The 21,469-nt window shown below is 38.3% G+C and overlaps 1 protein-coding gene across 1 annotated transcript; it reads right to left on the bottom strand.

The window, feature by feature from the left end:
• Positions 1-15,566: 15,566 nt before the first annotated feature.
• LOC130454774 (olfactory receptor 9-like) lies at positions 15,567-16,496 on the bottom strand. The gene has a single exon (XM_056800970.1). It carries the CDS (start codon positions 16,494-16,496, stop codon positions 15,567-15,569), a length of 930 nt encoding a protein of 309 aa, XP_056656948.1.
• Between the last annotated feature and the right edge of the window lie 4,973 nt (positions 16,497-21,469).

Raw genomic sequence — 21,469 nt, 5'->3', positions numbered from 1 at the left:
ATCTTTGAAATTACTATTACGATTGTTTCAGAAGAACACCATGAATGGCAGCTATAAAAGATGGTGAATTTAATGGATTAAGGTTGAGACACAACAATATTGAAAATAGGTGAATGAATTGCCCTACAATGGCTTTTAAGTGTTTAGCTGAAAGGAAGAATCAATCAATACAACAAACTTCATAATTGTCTTTTTTTTTTCAATACAAAGTGTTAGTTCCAAGGTAGAAAAACAATAAGAGCTAGGCAATTGGGATTATTTGACTTGTCCAGGGTCAAATGACTAGGACATATCTGAGTCCAGATTTGAACCCAAGATATTTCAAACTCAAACACTTCCTCACTGTATGACCCTGGTCAAGTTACTTTAGTTACAGAGCCACATAGCTTCCCCATCATTCTCTTATTTTAAGAAGTTGCTACTACCACTCCAACCTTCAGCAAACCACCACCCTGATCAATCTGTAGCCATCAACCCAGAGACAAGACCCTCCACCAGTAAAAAGATTACAACTGAAAACTTAGATTAGGATTAGCATTTTTAGCAATACAATATATTTAAAGTATATATAGATATAGATATAGATATAGATTTTCTTTCTTTAAGACATAATATGATTTCACACTTAATCAACTATAATACATGGTAAACATACCTTTTATATGCATTGGGAAACCAAAAAATTCCTGTGACTTGCCTAATTGAGATGGTCCAGAATCAAACTAACAATCTCTCTAAGGTATACCTCTATTACTATTGTTCTTAATTTGAAACTAAGGAATTAAGATAGACAGAGACTAAGTAATTAGCTTAGGGTCACATAGCAAATAAATGTTTATACATTTATTTAGGCTGGATTTGAACTCAAGTCTTCCTGAATTCAGGTCCAACTCTCTACCCATTAAACTACTTAATTGCCTACAGGTACCTCTTCAGACACTATTGGTATTGATTCTTTTTACCTTCCATCTTAGAATTGATTCTAAGGCAAAAAAGTGGTAAGGGGGAAGCAAATGGGCTTAAGTGACTTGTCACTTAATCTAGGTCACACATCTAGGAAGTGTCTGAGACTAGATTTAAACCCAGAACATCCTATCTCCAGTCCTGGATCTCTGTCCATTGAGCTGCCCTTTGCTTCACTATTCATGGCAACTTTAAATAAAATGAAGTTTACCTGTTTATCTCTCTTAATCTTGCCTATTTTTACTTGTTGTCTCCTCTGAAATCATGATTATTAGCCCTACTTATTTTTAGTTCCTGCAAACAGAATTAAATTGTGCACCAGCCTCTTATTATACTTCTGAGAATATGTGTTACTTAAACAATTCATTGAATTCTACTTTCTAAACTCTGCTGTTATCTTCTTTCATTTCTTGGATGACTTTCTCTCTTTCATATTTGTGGCTAAAACCATCAATTGCATATTTTTTCTACCCTATTCTTTTTTTTTCTTTTCTTTACCCTATCTTTACAAGAAGGTGACAAGGGAAAGCTAGGTGGCACAATGGATAAGGAGTCTGGCCTGGAGTTCAGAAGACTTGGGTTCAAATCTGGTCTCAGACACTTCCTCACTGTATGTCCCTGGTCAAGTTAATTTATGTCATTGATCTAGTCTTTCACTTTCTGTCCTAGAGGTGTTATTACATATTACATAAAGTAGGGGATTTAATATATTTATTTATTCATTTAACATACACACGCACAAAAGAAGGTGGTAAAGAAGTTTTCTTAACACTGTGTGATCAATAATCTCAGGGACCTCCTTGCTCCACTACTCTTCATCTCTAACCCTGAACCTTACATCTTTATCCCTTATTTCCCCTTGCTCCCCACACTGTTCCTAATCAGGACACTGCATGGTCTTCTGTCCCCTCTGATGGTTCCAAGATCAGGATTCTGCTTCTTCTGAACCCTCTGATGGCAGCTTTGGTCATACTATTGATTCACTGTATCTCTGGAGTATTCCCAGTCAAGGACTCGAGAGACTTCCCCTGAGCCAAGAATTTTGGGACTTTTGCCTCTTCTGGGTCTCTGAGCTTCTGGTTATCTTTGTCTTTAATCCAGACCTAGATTAATCAATTTACTCAAGGTTTACTATGGAGTTTGGGTTATTGCTTGATCTGCTGCACTTGGGTCCTCTGCACCTTTCTCGTGGCCCTTATTCCTGAAATAGTAATCAATTATGAAGTATTTATTGTATGCCATACAGTGGGAAAATTCTAGGGATACAAAGGCAAAATATACCATAATCTCTGCTAAAGAATATTGATTTCATGGTGATCACGGAGGTCAAAAGAGTAAGACAGAAGCAGTTATAGCAGGGGAGTTCTAAACAAGACTCACCTCTTAATGTTTTATTAATTTTATTAATTTTTTTATATTTTATTAATTATTAATTAATTATATAAGACAAAATTCTGCAACTCCTCCACTGAAATGTCAATTAATTAATTAATTGTCATTGTAATAAATGTAATTATTTAAAGGAGAATTTGTTACACTTTTGTATCTATGTCCTCAGCACCTTGGACAATGTCTTAGACAGAGCAAGCACTTTGTTAAACAGCTCTGAATCCTCTCTGCCCCTCGTTCCTTAACACATTTTAGAGTTTATTATGTAAGAGTTCTCATCAATAAAGCCTCTTAGTTAAAGGCACTGAAGAGAGCCAATAGAATACCTTACTACAGAGCAAGGAGAAGACTCCATTTCAAGGTTAAATATAATACAGGGAAGGTTCCCAAGTCCACATGCAGTGGGGTCTTAAGGGTGTTAAGTCTGATGCCTAATAATTACACCAAATCATTCACATATATATCCCTTAATTCACACAGATCCCTCTCAGACTGCAACACTAGACTCAGTATGGAGATATACTTGACACCCACAAATAACATCATAGAATCTTAGTGTTAATGATAAGCTTACAGAGGCCACAGTCCAGCTCACAGTCTTCTTCTCCATTTCAACCTCTGCCCTTTTCCTTGAAGACTTCAATATACATGTTTATGTCCCTGAGACACCAGCTTCCTAGTGCACCTAGTCCAACCCATACATAAATATCCCTCCAAAAGTGAATATCCCTCTACTTGAAGCATAAAACTGAAAACAGGTACCAGAGCAGAATCTTACTCAGGAAACTGAGAGAGATCCTGAGGACCTTAAGAAAATGAAAGATGTCTTTATGAAAGACCAAGTCCATCTCAAATATGGCACCCCAGGAATCCCTCCACTGTGCAAAAGATCTGGGTGTTCAGACCACATATACTGCGCAAATATCAGCTCCTATTGGTGACTAAACATTTGCACTAAACATGCCAAGGAGACACACATTTTTGGATAAACCTGATGAATTAATTTGTTTTCTATAACTATATTTTTAACAATGGTTTTGTTTCTCTACAGCAGCAATGCAGAAGAACAAAAAATATTTGATATTTGGAAAATATAAAATTTAATTTTAAAAGTTGGCTCAGGAAGCACCTCTTAACTCACCAGAAAGGAAACCAAGAAAACCACTGGAAATTGAGTCAAATTGGTAAGTATACAAAGCACTTTCCAATTGAAAAATGGCCAAAAGATGAGATTAGGTAGTTCTCAAAGGAAGAAATTAAAATATAAGGAAATGCTCCAAATCACTATTGGTTAGAGAAATGCAAATAAAAAGCCATTCTGAGATGCCACCTCATACAAGGGGTGTGGCTTAATATGAATAAAAAGGAAAATAATAAATGTTGCAGAGGACGTGGGAAAATTGGAATATTAATACACTATTAGTGGAACTGTGAACTGATATAATCATTCTGGAGAACAGTATGGAACCATGCCCAAAGGGTCATAAAACTTTGCATGCCCTTGGACTTAACAATACAACTATTGGGTCTGTATCCGAAAGAGATCAGAGAGTGAGGGAAAGGATCTCTTGTACCAAAATACTTTTAGTAGTTCTTTTTGTAAAGCCAAAGAATTGGAAACAGAGAATGCCCATCAACTGGGGAATGGTTGAACGAACTACAGTATCTGATTGTAATAGAAAATTATTTTGTCATAGGAAATGATAAACAGTATGAGCTCAGAAAAATCTGGAAAGATTCACATGAATTTGTGCACAGTGAAGTGAAAGAACCAGGAGAACCGTATATACAATAACAGAAATACAGTGTGATGAACAACTGTGAAAGCCTTAACTATTTTCAGCAAAACAGGGATCTAATATAATGTCAAAGCACTCATGCAAAAAAAAAAATGTCATCCACAGCAAAAGAATGAATGTTGGAATCTGATTGCAGAACAAAGCATGTCATCCTTCACTTTATTTCCATCTTGAGGTTTTTTTTTTGTATGCATGATATGTGTCTTCAGTCATGATAGTGGGAATACAGAGATACTTATTGCATGAAAGCACAGGTATAACCTATATCAGACTATTTAGCACCTCAGAGAGGTGGAGGGAAAAGAGGGAAGAAAAGAATCTGAATCACAAAATGTCAGAAAACAACTGTCAAAAATTGTTTCTATGTTTAATTTTTAAAAACAAAATTTAATTTTGAAAAAAATGAGTGAATGTCCTTTAATTCATTAAATATTGGATTTTTTCCTTTTATGATTATATTCTGTTTTACTAGGTTGTTTTTCACCATAAATCTATCTCCTTTTTTCTTTAAAATATTGTCCTCCATGATCTTCTTTGTTTTCCTATAGAACCTCATAAGTCTTGTGTTGTTCTGACTAATTAAATTATTTTTTCTAGTTGTTTTTACTAATTTCTCCTTAAGCTTGGAGCTAATAAACTTGGTGATGCTGTTCTGTCAAGTTTCCATCTTGGGGTCCCTTTCAGGTATTGAGCTATGGATTCTTTCCACTTCATTTTTTCACTCATCCTAAAATTTCCAGGCAATTTTCCTTAATAATTTCTTGAATTGGGTGCTGCTGGGTGGCTCAGTGGATTGTGAGTCAGGCCCAAATATGGAAGGTCCTGGGTTCAAATTTGACCTCAGACATTTCCTAGTTGTGTGACCCTGGGCAAGTCACTTAACCCCCATGCCCTAGCTCTTACCACTCTTCTGCCTTAGAACCAATACCCAGTATTGATTCTAAGATGGAAGGTAAGGATTTAAAAAATAATAATTTTTTGAATTTAATGTGTAGATTCTTCTTTGGATCATAACTTACATGTTATCCAACAATTCTTATATTGTCTCTTTTTAATCTATTTTCCAGATCATTTGTTTTGGCAATGAGATGTTTCAAAGTCTCTTTTATTTTTTTATTCTTTTTTAATTTTGTTTCATTATTTCTTGTTGTCTCAAGGAGTCATTAGCTTCCCCAAAAAGTCATTGGCTTTCCCATAGCCAATTCTAATTTTTAAAGAGTTATTTTTTTCCAATGAGGTTTTGGTTCTCTTCTTTCAGTTGGCTGACCTTTGTTCTTACAATTTTCTTGATTTTCCAGTTAATAACCCTTCGAGGGCCTTTAAGTGGTTGAGTAAAAAAAAGAGTCAATCAATGCAGCAAATTTCATTATTCTTATATTAAGAAATTGTCACTACTACACCGACCTTCAACAACCAGCCTCTGATCAGTTACCAGCTAGCGACACTGAGGAAAGACCCTCTACCAGAAAAAAAAAGAAATTACAACTTCCTTAAAGTTCATATAACAATTAGCATTATTGTATTTTTATTAAGATTTGTACATTGGGGGTTTTTTTAGACATGTAATAAACTACAGTATAGTTAAAACATAACTTTTTATGCTCTGGGAAACAAAAAAATTCCTATAAACAGAGAGTAAGTAACTATCTTAGAGTCATATAGCAACTTAATGTTTAGACTTTTATTTATTTAGGCTAGATTTGAACTCAAGTCTTCATAAATTCAAACACAACACTCTACCATCTAGCAATAAGTGTTTATTTAGATGTTATTTATATTAATTCATTATTCACGGTAATTTAGAGCATAATGGAGTTTCCTTGTTTATATCTTTTTAAGCCTATTTTTGCTGTTGCCTCTTCTGAAATCATGATTACTATCCCTGCTTTTTAAAAATTCCTCTGAAGCAGAATTAAATTTTGACCCAGTCCCTTATTATAATGATGTGTAAGTCTAGGTGTTTCTTATAAATAACTTGTTAGACTCTGATTTCTAATCTATGCTGTAGTCTTTTTTCAGTTCCAGTTGATTTCAACCCTTTTATATTTGTGGTTATAATCATCAATTGTGTATTTCCCTGCATCCTATTCTCTTATTTTTTCTTTTGTTTGCCCCTCACCTCTCCTCCCTCCCCCATTTACAAAGAAGGTTATAAGGGGTAGCCAGGTGGCCCAACAGATAGAGAGACAGGCCTGGAATCAAGATGACCTGGGTACAATTCTGACCTCGGATACTTCTTAGCTCTGTGACTGTGGGCAAGTCACTTAAGACCATTTGCCTGACCTATGTCCTTCTGTCTAAAGGTGTTCTTAGGTCAGGATTAGGGATTTTTAAAAACACACCAAAAAAAAAAACACTTTTTTTAACTTCTAGTGATCAATAATCGAAGTGATCTCCTTGCTCCACTGCTCTTCTCTTCCCCTTATCTAGTAGTACCTGTCTCACATTCTTATTCTCATCTCTAACACTAGATTTTGTTTTGCTTGTTTCATCCCTACTCTTCCTCTAAACTGCTCCCTCTCCTGCTATCCCAAAATTTTCCTGCTGAATTTAACATATTCATGGGTGGGTGTGTGCATGTGATTGGACTGTGTTAAACTCTAATTTGTCCACTTTAGATGAAAGTGAGGTGCATGTTGCATATTGCCCCATCCCTTCCTCAATATTTTCTCCATTCTTCAACTCACATCTCCTGATTATGTGAAATAACTTCCCCCCTTCTCCTCATTTCTTCCCTAATATGTTTCCCTTTCCATTTTTTCTTGAAATCATTGTTTTAAATCACCCCCATCCACCACTTCTAATTTAATTCTCATTATGAGGTCAGAGCTCTGAGGGTCACTTTCCTTAACCAAGACAAAGGGTGACCTCTCCCCTGTGAGGCTCCCAAGATCAAGATCCTGTCTCTTCTAGGCCCTTTGAGGACAATATTGGTCATACTTGTCTAATTGCTGGAGTTATCCCAGTCAAGAAGCTTGGGGGACCTCCCTGAGCTGAGAACTTGGGAGTTTCCACTTCCAGGACCCTTATCTTCTGGTCATCTTTTTCTTTAATCAAGACATGGATGAATCAGTTTGCTCAAGATTCACTTTGGAGTTTGGGTTATTGCTTCATCTGCTGCTCTTGTTAAATCATCCTTGAGAAAAGGTGGGAGACTTGGGTCCCCTGTTCCTGATATAATAAGCAATGATTAAGTACTTCCTACATGCCAGACAATGTGGCAGAATCCTTGTCATTAAAAAGATAATATTTCTATTAGATATAATGTGCATCTTTGCACAGAAGAGCCAGAAATTAATCTGATGGGGGAGCAAGAAGGTACCAAACTCAAAAGATCAGGAAAGGGATAACATAGGAGATGGGACTTCATCCGAGTTCCAAAAGAAGTTAGCAATGCTAAGAGATGGAGATGAGGACCAAATGCCATCCAACATGGCAGGAGAGCCTAAATACAGATGGGAGGAGGAATGTCACTTGTGAGGAACAATTAGTTGAATAGGAAAATAGTGTGAGTATAAAGGGAAATGAGTAATAAGTCTGGAAATATGAGGGGCAGTGCGTTTGGAAAGGCAACTCTGTTTCTTATCATAAAGTTCCTCCTTGATTTTGGCTTCAGGGGCTCCTACAATACCCATAGTATAGCAATGCAAAACAGAGAAATGATAAAGAGTCCTTGTCCTTCATCTGATCTCCTTTCTGAGCCTTCAGAACTGCTCACAGTTCAGTATTCTCCCAGATATTTGTAAAGAATTTAGCAGAGTGTCTGGCACTTAATAGATACTTAATAAATGCTCATGTCCCTAACTCTTCCTCCTCTATGATAATGAAGCCAAACAATTCTAATATCAAACAAGTATTCCATTGCCATTAAGGGTGTTGTGGGAGAGCAGTTTCCTGATTCAAAGGAAGTGCCTACCTAAAGATTTATCAGGTTCCAGTCAATCTTTAGAAAATGGAGAAATGTAATAAGAGAGGAAATCTAATGGCTGGGAGGCAGAGTGCAGGTGGAATCTGCCTCACTCAAGGAAAAAGGGATTGGGTTTATATGTTTTTACCAGAAGTGTGATGTAGGAGTGTTTAGGTGGTGGGAGAGTTGCCTGAGGTTTGAAATGTTGTTTATCAGTAGGATATGTAGATCTCCAAAGCATGGAACATGCATGCCATTTCTGTCTGTTTATCAGTATTTATCAGCGATGGTGTGCTCCAGCCACACTGCATTCCTGAGGTCAGAAGCTCATAAGTCCTTAGTATATCCCCTAGAATTTCTAGATTTACCATATCCTACTCTATCCCCCCCTTATTTCTGGGGGACAGGGGTGGTGGTGTGACTTCTGTAACTTTTTCAAAGCTGACAAATGGGGCATAAAGCTGTTCCTAACTAGTAAGGACAGAAAGGGAACAGAAGTCCTTGTGAACATGGTCCAGAGGTCTCAGAGGCAGCACTTTAGTTTCAGTGAGTGCTTTAAGCCTAGAAGCAACTAGAGAAGCATTACAAAATCCACACAGCAAGATAACTTACGATGATCAGGCTTATAGGAATGAAAGGGCAAGCAGGGAAAATAGCCATGAAGGCAAGGATGGAGACCTTGAAGACAGTTGGCTATGGGTGTCTCTTACACACCCAGAAATCCAAAGAGCCTGCTTTGACGACTACTTCTCCTAATTGACAGGTGAGGTGCAGGTGGGATGGTTCAGTCCCAGAGGTAGCAAGTAGTGGAGGAGCTATGGGAACCTAGAAAAGACTAAAGCAATAGATATAAATAGAAGAAATTAGTATAAAGATATAGTACCACAGGAAGCAAAAAGGATACAATAGCAATTGTCAACATTAACTAACATCAGGCATCTTTGCATTTTATTAACTTATCCCCAATGCCAACAAACTCCATCTTAGAAACCATCTTTTAACATTCAGAGATTTTGCTTCTTTGCTTCCAAACTGTTGGTAGAGATTCTCTAGCTGTTTGTGCTAAAATCTTTTACAAAGTAGATCTCAATACAGATTAGTACAGCTTTTATGAACAGCTAAATAACAATACTCTTGCAGATAGATCTCTCTACCCCAGATTCTATAAAAAAATACAAAAATTTGGGGGCCATAATTGAGTCAAAAATCCAAACTTCAATTGTGGTCAATTAAAGCTGGAAGTCTTATCACACCCATCCTGTGGCAATGACATCCCCTTAGGTTTTCACAGCTATTTCTACAGGCCTTTGACAACTGATACAAATCATTATTTAACAAAAACCCACATACTTAAAGTATGTTAACTAACAGATGACAAATTTTAGTCATATAACTGATACCCTCAGACAATTATTCTTAAGAAGAATTATAAAAGTCTACAGAGTCATCTCTCTTAGTCATAAAATCTGAGGACCCTGTGAAAAGCATATAGAAAAGCAAATACTATTCCTCCATTTACAATTGAAGCTATGATTACTTTGGTTATCTTTATCCAAAATTAAGATTTAGTCAGGTTGTATACTTAGCATTCCAAGTATAACAAAAATTTCATTTTTTTCAATTTGGTGATTATATAAAGAATTTCAAATGAAACAAAAACTTGGGGAGGGGTGAAAATATGCTTGAGTAAGTAATTCCCAATGGCATACAGACAACAATGTCTATCAGTTGAGTTGCCTGTAGTAAAACATATTTGATTGTTAAGTTCCTTTGAATTTCAAGGACTTCAATTACCACTTGATTGTTGGGGATATGGAATGACCACACAATAGACTGAAAACCATCACATCTTACAATTTGCATTATGCTCATATCTTCCATTTACCACTTGCTCTGATGATGGAAATATGCCATACAAGGAAAAATCAGGAAAAGGATTATAACAACATCAACACTAGTCCTTCTAGGCATAAACCTTAAAGCTACAGAGTGAATGAACACTGTGACTTCAGGTTAAGTGTCAGAGTGAGCAATAAATCATGTTGTAACCATTGCACTTCACAGCCAAACGTGGGAATAATCAGATGAGAAGTTTTCCATTATGTCAGAAGGTTTCTATTTCAGCTGGGCGGAGATTGTCCTTTCAACTTTTATAAGAACCTGTATCTGTATCAGTTCAGGATCACATTCCTTCTAAGTAACATAGCTTTTCTCTTATGGTGGATTACCACAATGATCCAACTATACTTGAATTCAAAACTCAAAATTATATCATTTATAGTCCCAAAAGCTTTTACTTCAAATGTCAAATCTCCCCTAATCACATCTTTGAAGTGAAAAATTTACATTCTTTGTAATCGAGTTTCATTTTCTTGAAATTCCATCATCCAAACAAGCTTTTTGTTTTGCGGGTCTGGTGATTATGCTCACACAAACCAAAAAGTTACAAATACAGGAAAATCAGTAAAGTTTTTTCCTTTATTTTTTACACACAGTGATTATCAATTTTTCTTCTTTTCTCTTTTTCCAGTATTTTTTTTTCCAGTCTTTACTGGGTCTCACTACTCAGTAATGGAGCTAACTGAAAAGACTTTTCCCATATCACTATGATGCTTCTATCTTGGCGTTCTCAACCTTTATCCATTAAAATCTGCATTGTGGAAAGAAGAGAGTTCTTAAGCACCAATTAAACAATTACAAAATAGATAGGAGATTAACTTACTTTATAATAATATTCAAATTAAAACTCTAATACTTTTTGGTTGATTCCCAATTCACACAGTCAGAAAAGGGTTAGTAATTCTGCAGGCAATTTAACTTTCACTAACATCTCTAACCCTTCTTTCCATGATTAGCAGTGGCTTCCTCTCTCCCAGCTATTTGCTAAACTGGAAGATGAGGAGAATGCTCTTAGTTGCCTTAAATATTGATAATTGCTAAAACTTATTAGCATCAAAACATTCACACTTTTTTACCTTCAAAATCCTCTGTTTACTCAAGTAATTCAAACAGATTTCAATTTTCTTTAGTTTTTCTTCATTCTTCTCATTGCTACATACCAAAACTGCTCACATTCTTTTTCTATCATCTTCAAATCCAACATTCTTTCCATCTTTACTATCCATCATTCAAAAAAATTCCCTAAGTATTATTTTAATTACTAATAAATAACCAAAAACATATCCAGATTTCTAAAAGACTAAACAATTCAAACACTATATCTTAGCACATCGCTTTGTCCAATTTATACCAGACTTTAACTTAGTCCATAATACACATTGGTAAATTGAGATAATTTCTTATGATTAAACAATATCCATGATACATGCAGTTTGCATTAATCACATTGATATTTACATTCAAACAAGGAACTTATCCTTATTCTAAAAGTATATATTTTAATAACATTCCATATAGCATTTAATGAAATTCCAAACTAATAGATAGATATTCCATCATAAATTTAAAGCATTCTCCTTTTTAATGCTATTACTTTAAATATGTAAAGGAACTTGTGAGCACTTTTCCTTGATTATGAAAAATCTTAGCACTTATTGCACTTAATTAAGCAACCAGTAATTTGTGTTTGTTTCTCATCTGTACAAAATATGATAGTCAATTTGCAAGACCTAAAGAAAAACAAGGGGCGTTTCCCAAGTCAAGATGTCTCCTAGCAGCAGGGGAAAAGGGGGGGAGGCACTTTTTCTTACCTGAGCAGCAATCCCACATCATTTTGACACACCAAAAATATTGTGGGAAGGCAGTTTCCTGATTTGAGAGGAATGCCCACCTAAAGAATTACCTGGTCCCAAATAATCTTTAGAAATAAAAATTACTAGAAAAGAAAGTAGAATAGCCAGCAGAGTGCAGGTGGAATCTGCCTCACCAGAGGGAAAAAGCATTGGCTTTGTATGGATATAAAAGAAGAAACTATGTGACCTATGAGCGATCTAGGGTGAGGGCTTAGGGGGTGTTACCTGACGTTTGGAATGTCAATCACTGAGATATGCAGATCTCAAAAGTATGGAAACATGTGTGACATCTTTGTCCATCAGTATGTATCAGGGAGACTGTGCTCCACCCACATTTCCTGGAGTGGTCCTTCATGTGTCCCCTAGAATGTCTAGATTTCCTGCATCCCTGTATACAGTGTGACAAAGGCTCCTGGTGCATGTGGCCAGTATCTCTCTGAACATCTGTTACCTCCTCCCCTCTACGACTGATGACTGGAATTGCATGTTCCAAGATCAGCATGGACAAGACATTGTCATGCTTGAAGAGACGGAGTTATGCTTGGCCCCCCTGTGGACACCGGATCAGAGGGAACTCCGGTCAAATATTCCAGTGGGGATAGGACAGTTACCAAAAGAAAAAAGAAATGTAATTAACTTCAGTATCTATGTAAGGGAAGCTACTCTGTGCCAGGAACTGTGTTCAGAGTTTAGACTATGAAACAAAAATGGGACATTCTCTGCCTTGAACGTTCTTATTTCTTCTGGGCTAAACAGCATGTACACAAGTAAGAAGATACAACGCGCGTATATATGAAGTCATTTCAAGGAGACGACGTTAATGACTAGGGAGATGGGGCAGAGATTGGGCAAGTTCATGGAGGACATCCCTTGTAGAGAGCTAAGGACTGTAAGAGACACAAGTGAGCTAAGAATACATTCAAAGGTGTAAGAAACAGCCAGCTGGTGTCGGAAGCCCATAATGGCAGCCTTCTGCTGGTCCCTCGAGCTGCCGCGCTTAGCTGGATTCCCTCCACATCCAGCTCTGGCGCGACCTGGGGGCGGGGCAGCAGGAGAGGGCGGAGGGGGGGCGGAGTTCCCAAGCCGGAAGTCTCCTGGGAAAGCGCGCTGGGTCCCGCTGCAGAAACACTCCTCTGACCTCACTCGCCTTCGTCGGAACCAGCCACAGTTCGCTATGTCGGACTCTGTAGTTGCTGTCACTGAGCGAGGCTGGCGTTGAGGAGACCAGGCAGGCCGGTAGGACCTTCCGCAGGCGACGCTCTAGGTGGGAGATGCTGAAAAGCCAGAACCTGTGAAGTCTCCTTCAAATCACAAGCGCCTCCCTTTGGCAACCGATGATTATCAGGAAAATGAATTGATAGTATTGATAGTAACTTCATGAGGGAAGCTTGCAGAGCAGCCCAAAATATCATTTATATCAAATAAAAATTTGGTTATTTTTCAAAAGAAAAAAAAATGTGATGAAGTGATAGCAACAAGTAAGCAGTTTTTTTGTTGTTTGTTTTTTCCAGGAGTTCATCAAAGGTAGAGGAGACATAGGGCAATCGTTTGGAAGGGTATCACCATTAAGTGAAATGTTTTGTGTTTTTGTTTTTGTTTTTTTTAAGGCTGGGGGAGATCTAGGCATCTTTGCAATCAGCAAGAAAAGAGGCCAGATAAAAAGAAATGAAAGATTAGAGAGACGGAGTAATCAAGAAAAAGCTCCCAGGTGTGTTTAGAGTCCGTGGTGATAAGGGGGACAAAGAGAGGAGTTAGCCTTGGCAAATCACCTTTGTCTCTGAGACAACATCAAAGAAGGAAAGATGTTGTTAAGGGTGCTTGAGATGTAAAATTTGGGGGGAAACAATAAAGATAATACCTTCTATTTTCTTGGTAAACTGTGAAGCAAAGTTTTCTGTTCAGAAGGAGGAGGGAAAGGTAACATAAGTGACTCGGAATAAAAGAGAGGGTTCGGAACTTACACTATAATAAAAAGTGTACCAAGAGGTCAATTAGGGAAGAGTAAAAGGCTTGCTAGGCAACCACAGGACTAATTTGATCCTCAACAAACATTAGAGGTATGTGCTAATATTATTCCCATTTTAAAGATGAGGAAACAGACTAAGAGAGATAACTTGGTCTGGGTCATCCAGTTAGTAAATATCTCAAGATTTGAACTCAGATCTTCCTGACTGAGCTAGGAACTATATCTAATGTGCCACTTAACTACCAAATTTGTAAGAAATCCACTAACTGGTGTTGTTTCATTTCCTCAGCTGTAGGAGTAGAAGTGAATGCTGGGAGAAATTCTAGGCTGGGGTTTGGAATAGCATACATGTCCATATGATAGGGAAGCAAGGGAGAGGGAAGCATAAAATTGAACAAGTTAAATATAGCTTGAAGATCAGTTAAAGGAGAAAGGGTACTGGTGGTGGACTAGGAAAACAATGAGGTTTGAAATGACTGGAGAACTACCCTGAAACTAAAGAATAGATTTAGGAAGGATGAGGGAGAGGGAGAGATGCAAATGTAGAAGGTTAAGGACAGAAGAATTATGGCCTTCTAACACTAAAAGACATCAAAGGGCAGATGACTATCTTTTCTTCCTCTGTGTGAGTATGTGTGTGTGTGTGTGTGTGTAAGAGAGAGGGAGAGAGATGGAGACAAAGACTGGTAAAGAAAGGGTGTAGGTCTTGGTACCTGAGTCAATGAAATGGGAAGCCAGGTTGTGGGGGAGATACAAACATGCTTCCAAAGATATCTCAGGAAAATCTTGACCTGGGATAAAGATAGGGAGTGGACAGATCTGGGAAGGGAATAAAGATTCATAGTGATCCTGGAGTTCAGAATAATAGGACAGGAGCAGCTATTAGCAGGGGATATCTAAAAAAACTTGCCTCCTAATTTAGATAAAGCCAAACTTTGCATCTCTGCTACTGGCACCAAAGATAGCCAATGGGATGCCTTCCTTCAGAGGAAGGAGAGAGCTCCATTTCAAAGACATATAGTACTCAAGTCCACAGGCTAAGGAGTGTCAAAGTTGGTATATCATAATCACACCAAATCATTCACATCTGTGACCGTTAATCTTTATGGATCCCTCTCTAACTATAGCAGTAGATTCAGCACATACATGTAGTTGACACCCCCAAATAAAATCACAGAATCTCAAGGTTAAAAGTAACTTTAAGGAGGTCAGGGCCCAGCTCAAAATCTCCTTTTCTAAACCAACCTCTGATTTTATATGTGAAGAGTTCAATATATATGTCTGTATCACTCATACACTGGTTTCCCAGTCTACCTAGTCCAACCCATACCTGAATATCCTTCCAGAAGTCTTCAACTAGCCTGCATTTGAAGCACAAAACTAAAGACAGTTACTAGATTAGGATCTTAGAAAACCAATAGAGAAAGATCCTTAGGACTTTCAGAAAAGGATGTTCTGAACTACTAGGTCCATCTCAACCTTAATCTTCCCATAATCCTGCTACTGTACAAAATATCTAGGGGCTAAGTACACTTATGAACTCCCATTTAAAATCTCAGTTCCTTATGGTAAACACTAGACAACATAAGGAAACACATTGTTGGACAAAACTGATACAGGAATTTATTTTCCTTTTTTTGTTTGTTTGTTGCAAGGATTTTGTTTTTTCTAGGGCATGAACAGATAAATGTGATCATTAAAAATATAAAATGTAATTAAAAAATAGATCAGGAAGCATCTCTCAGCTCACCAAAAAGGAAGCCAACAAACCACTGGACCACTCAAGGGCTTCAAAGGTGTTTTGTTATCTTTCGCCTCAGAGCTCCCATCACCTCCTTGTTCCTCAGGGTATAGATAAAAGGGTTGAACATGGGAGTTACAACTGTATAGAAAAGGGAAAAGATTTGATCCATGTCCTGAGGAACATTGCCTCGAGGTTTCGTGTAGACAATGGTGCCAGTCCCAAAGAAGAGGATGACCACCATTAGGTGAGAAGAACAAGTAGAGAAGACTTTTTGTCGTCCCTGAGCAGAGGCAACCCCAAGGATGGTAATGAGAATTCGAACATAGGAAAAGAGAATCAAGGCAAAGGGAGTAATGATAAAGAGCAGGGTGATAGCAAAATTCCCAACTTCACCCCAGAATGTGTCTGCACTGGCCAACCTCAAAACAGGCAAATTATCACAATAGAAGTGATGAACAATATTGGAACCATGGAAAGGCAAGGTAAAGATGAGCAGCGCATCAGTGGTGCCTGAGGTGATGCCCATTAGATAGGAAGCACCCACCATACCCACACATACCTGCCTGTTCATCAGTGTGGCATAGTGCAGGGGCCGGCAAATGGCAGCAAAACGGTCATAAGCCATGGCAGTGAGCAGGCAACACTCAGCAATGCCAAAGAGGATAAAGAAATACATCTGGGTGAAACAGCTGGCATGAGAGATGACAGGATGTGAGGAGAGGAGATCACTCAGCATCCTGGGCACAATAGTGGTAGTGTAGAGAATCTCTATCATAGAGAGATGTCTGAGAAAGAAATACATGGGAGTGCTCAGGGCTGAGTCAAGCAGGGTAAGGGTGATGATCAGGGAGTTTCCCAACAGGGTGACCAGGTAGACAAAGAGCACCCCCCAAAAGAGGGAGAGCTTATAGGACCCCAAATGTGAGAATCCCAACAAAATAAATTCAGTCCCTGATGTTCCGTTATCATCATCCATGTCCCTCAATCTTTATATAGGGGCAGGATCAAAGAAGAGAAAGAAAAAAAATAAACTTCTGCAATAAGAAAGATCCAGATTGGACAAGAACTTTTCAAATGGGAATTGTGATGGATAAGATGTTTGAATATCCTCTCTAAGAAAAATATAACATAAATGATTTTTTCCTTCACAGAAGCAAAATGAGATCTAACCTGAAAAAAGATTATTGTATGTAATGTCAATGCTGTCCCTTCCACCTCAGAGTCCTGGGTTCTATGGGCAGAAAACTCAGTCTTTCAGTATTTAAGACAATTGAAGATGTGAGCAGATATATGCAGTATAGACAAATATCGTGAGAAGGGGAAGATAGAGGGAAAAGAAAAGAGGAAAGAGAATGGAAAGGAGAGGAGAGATATAGAGAGAGGAGTGAAGAAAGAGAAAAAGTAGAACATTGTGGCAGACTGAGATGGAAGAAAAAAGAAAAAGGAAAGGGGAAAGTTTGACTTTCAGATATGAACCCCATCACTCATTGGTGCCCCTCCCAAAGCCCCTATTAAAAGTAACAGCTGCTAGAAGCCATTCCCATGTGGTTCTCTGTTTTACTATCCTTGAGCCAAAGCTCATGGGGAACCTGATCCCCAGAGCAGGGAGCAGGAGGAAGGAAGATTAGGCTATAATCTAAAGTGAAGAAGGGAAGGAATGCAAAGAGAAGCTTTTTCCTTAAGGGCCTGACCTCTCTAAGAAGTAAATCATAGCTACCCAGTTCCTTCTACTCCTCAGACTCCCTGCAATGTAGGTACAGAGTCTCAGTCAAGAGATTCCTCAGTGTCTTCTCTTTGACCCCAACTCCACCAAAAAAGATTAGAGTATAAAGAGAACATCTCAAGCATATGGAGAAATGGAGATCAAGAAAGAAACAAATCATGTTTAGTGTTATTCAATGAGTCTGGCTAGGGCACTTGAAGATACTAGGGAGCTATGGATCCTGAATATGTATGCCTACAGGTCAAGATGGAAATCACCTTGTTTTTCTCCCCTTAGCCCTCATACAGTTCACACTCACAAAGACTGTAGCAGGCAGAATGTGACTGACAGGCAGTCCTGTTATCTTGATATAAAGGGGGGAAGCCACAGCCCCACATTTCTCCTAAGGATGTTGAGTTAAGTTTAAAAAAAAAAAAAACTTCATGCTGTGCAAGCTGGCAAAGCAGTGGTATGACAGTTTAGTAGCTGTACTGGGAACACTGAGAGAATCAAAGCTACCATTCTACCATTACCTATCTGAGAGTAAAAGGAGCACAATCTTAGGAAAGAAGGAAATTCCACCAGCAGCAACAATGAGAGGGACCCTTGCCAGAGCAGTTACAAGCTACAGCCACCACCACAGCCAGCAAATTGACAGGGAAGCAAAAGCTAAAATACTAAGACAAGGAAAATAAATTGCAAGTAGGAAATGTAGAAACCACAGAAAGCTTTAATGCTCTCTCATGAACTAGGTTCTTCCATCTAGTCCTCAACTGAATTACAGAGAGAATTCTCTTTACATCATTGCACTTTTTTTTCTTTATTATGTGACAAGGAAATCACTTTAAAAGACTGATATATATTAATTTAAGGTCACCAAGGAATTCAGCTATGTAATTCTTTAATGAAAACTCGTCAGCAGTCAACCTTTTATGGAGTTTAATTACAAACAGGAGGAAGAAAGGTATTAGAGAGAGAGAGAGAGAGAGAGAGAGAGAGAGAGAGAGAGAAGGGAATAGGGCTTAAATACCCCCTCTGTTTAGGCTGGTCCAAAAGGCCCAAGCCCTTAGATAGCTGAGGCAAAGAAAAGAGATCAGTCTCTATCACTCACGTGACCAAAATGGAGAAACAGTCTCAGAGGCCTCCACCTCCAGCTTCCTTCAGAGCAAGCTTCTCAGCGCACAACCTCTCAGAGCAAAACCTCTCAGAGCAAAACCTCTCCAACCTCTCCTCAGTCCTCAGACCCCTCTATCTTTAAGGAAACCATCTCAGTTCCCTCCTCTCAGTTCTCACATCTACCAATCACTGTCCACGTCTTCCCTGTGCCAATGGTGGCTCTAGCTTAACCCAGGACCACCCAGAGGTCTGTCCCTTTGCACATGTCTGTTGAAGGTCATATTCTCAAATAATTAAATTTTGATCTATGCTGCAGCCCTTCCTAAATCCTGTTAGGACTGAGTAGGGTGGAGATTTGTAAGTTCCAAGACCTGGTTCTGTCATTCCAAGTGTCTCTATTGTATCAATTCTAAAATCAATCATGACTCAAAGAACTTCCTGTTCTATGCTTAAGCATAGGTCAAAGCCCTTTCCATTGTTCAGCAAAAGGTTTCTGTCCTAAAGTAATCTTAATAAGGGAGGAGGAGGACCCTCCCATGCCAAGGGGGTTCACATTCCAATAGACTATCAGTAGGAAATTTTTCAAGTATGAAATTTCCCAATGGTGAAATTTCCAACATTTATAAGTCTAAGAAATTTTAAGGTTACAATTACTTTAAAATTTCCAGGTATCTCCTTTTCCTTCTCCCATCCCAGCACTAAAGAAAGTATCATTGGTCCAGTAATACCACTACTAGGTCTGTATCCCCAAAGAGTTCCAAAAGGGGGAAAAGGAAGTATTTGTACAAAAATATTTATTGCAGCTCTTTTTGTATTGGCAAAGAATTGGAAACTGAAGGGGATGTCCATCAATTGGAGGATGGCTAAACAAATTGTGGTACATGTTGGTGATGGAATACTATTGAGCAATCAGAAATGTTGAGTGGGATGATTAAAGCATACTATTTTTCGCTTTATTTTATTTGTATATGTTTTATTTTAGAATTTTGATTTTATATGAGTATTCTTTCATAACATTGGCCAATATGGTAGTATATTTTGTATGATAATGCATATATAATCCAAATCAAATTGCTTATCATCTCCAAGTTGGGTGGGAAGTGAAGAAAGAAGATAATTTGGATCTTATAGTTTCAGAAAATATATGTTGAAAATTGTTACTACATGTAATTTGGAAAATAAAATATCTTTGAATAAAAAAATTATTACATCTTCAAACTGAGACACAAACAGAACTTGTATCTGTAATAAAATATGTAAACTGACTGAAACTTTTACTTGTTGAACTAGAGAGGATAATCTCTCTCTCTCATGTCTCTATCACATATCTCTCTCCCCACAAAGGGAGCAAACCCAAGCATACAACCCCATCTTGAGGTCCGTCCAGCCGCCTCTCTGAGGACCCAGGGTTGCCCGCCCAAATGTGGTGTCATGGTCAGATAAATGAGGTGAGATACACCATGCATTCAGCCCACATACACAGGCATCACACACAGTGCTCTGCCATAGTATCATGGTATGTTTATTATATAGGTTTTTGGTACACACACATAATCAATTCTCTACATATGTGACATTCTACAGTTTGATTGGATATTATCAAAGCACCTAAACAACACTCTAGTGATGTTACTACAACAAAGAATTCTGTGATCATTTACTACAGCACTCTGTGATAAATATGATTAATGTAAATAAAACCATTTGTAGGTTAGTACCCCTTGACCTGCTGAGAGGATCATTGTGCTTTTGGTCAGCTTTCACTATCCATCATAATTGCTTGGGAGACGAACAACAAAACATTTTTGTATCTAGGTGTGAGGACTTTAGGCAGATCAATTTTGGGGTTTTCCTCAATTTACAAGTTCTATTTTTCTTGTGTTACTTTGAGATGCCTAGCGGCGCTGTTTGGCTTCTATTCCAACAAATTCATTCGAGTGTGGTAACTGTAGGACAAGATTCATTATGTTGTAGGTCCTTGGAGCATATCTTATGCTTAAGAAAGGAGGGGTCATGGGCAGTAGTCTTTGGACTTTTATTCTGTAATTGTAGTCTTTGGGGGGTAATAACCTAGGGGACTTAAAGTAGGGTATATATTTGTTGATCCTATAAGTATTTGCTCTCATGTTATTTTTCCTGTATTGCAGAGAGAATAATAATCATAACAAGTCCACTAGTGGGGAAAATTTGTGGAAAGAAGTCACAAAGGGGGATCATCAGGGGGCCCTCATTCTGGGGTCTGCTTTGCTGACCTTCCTTCTTCAGACCATGACTTTGTCAAATGGTTGGGGTATGATGGCCTCCAGCAGCCCCGTAAGACCCATTCCTCTTTCCCAGAACAAGAAGCAAACCAAAGAGATACAATGCCTGTAAAATCAAGACAATCCTTATTAAGCAAGGACCTACAATGTGCATATAGAACAAATTAACTTAATGCTAAAAAGCTCAAAGTTTAGCTGGTCAGTGGCTGCATCTATAATTCTAGCAAAGGGAAAGCAGGAAAAGGAGCTGAAAGGGGCTGATCCAGGGAGGATCTGCGTGCAGTTTCAGGGTGGGGAGGAGTAAGGGATTGCCAGACACTGGGAAGATGAAACCAGAACCTAGGAAGGGGAAGGTTCCAGGAACAAAGGCAAATGCTTTTTGGCACTTTTTTAAAAAGTTATTGCAAACCCTTACCTTCCATCAATACTGTGTATTAGTTCTAAGGCAGAAGAGTGGTAAGGGCTAGGCAATGGATGTCATGTGACTTGTCCAGGGGCACACAGCTAGGAAGTGTCTGAGGAAAGATTTTAACCCAGGACCTCCCATCTCTTGGCCTGGCTCTTAGTCTACTGAGCCACTCATCTGCCCCTTCTTTGGTACATATTTTGAGATAGTAGCATACATAGATAAGAGAGTGTGAAATAATTTGGTCTGGAGGTTTCAGCAATATCATTACCCACCCAACTGTAAAACCAGGTGTCCTAAAATTAATGGGAATGTGGCAACGTTGGAACACTAATGCATTGTTGGTGGAGTTGTGAATTAATCCAATCATTCTGGAGGGAAATTTGGGACTATGCCCAAAGGGCTATAAAACTGCATACCCTTTGATCCTGTAATACCACTACTGGGAAAGAGATCATCAAAAA

The sequence above is a fragment of the Monodelphis domestica genome, chromosome 5 (genome assembly GCF_027887165.1).
Source record: "Monodelphis domestica isolate mMonDom1 chromosome 5, mMonDom1.pri, whole genome shotgun sequence".
Taxonomy (NCBI): Eukaryota; Metazoa; Chordata; class Mammalia; order Didelphimorphia; family Didelphidae; genus Monodelphis; species Monodelphis domestica.
The sequence above is the reverse complement of the archived record's forward strand: the minus strand, read 5'-3'. Positions and strand labels throughout refer to the sequence as shown.

Excerpts from the sequence above, each read along its gene's own strand:
- LOC130454774 (XM_056800970.1), bottom strand. The coding sequence starts at position 16,496 with ATGGATGATGATAACGGAACATCAGGGACTGAATTTATTTTGTTGGGA.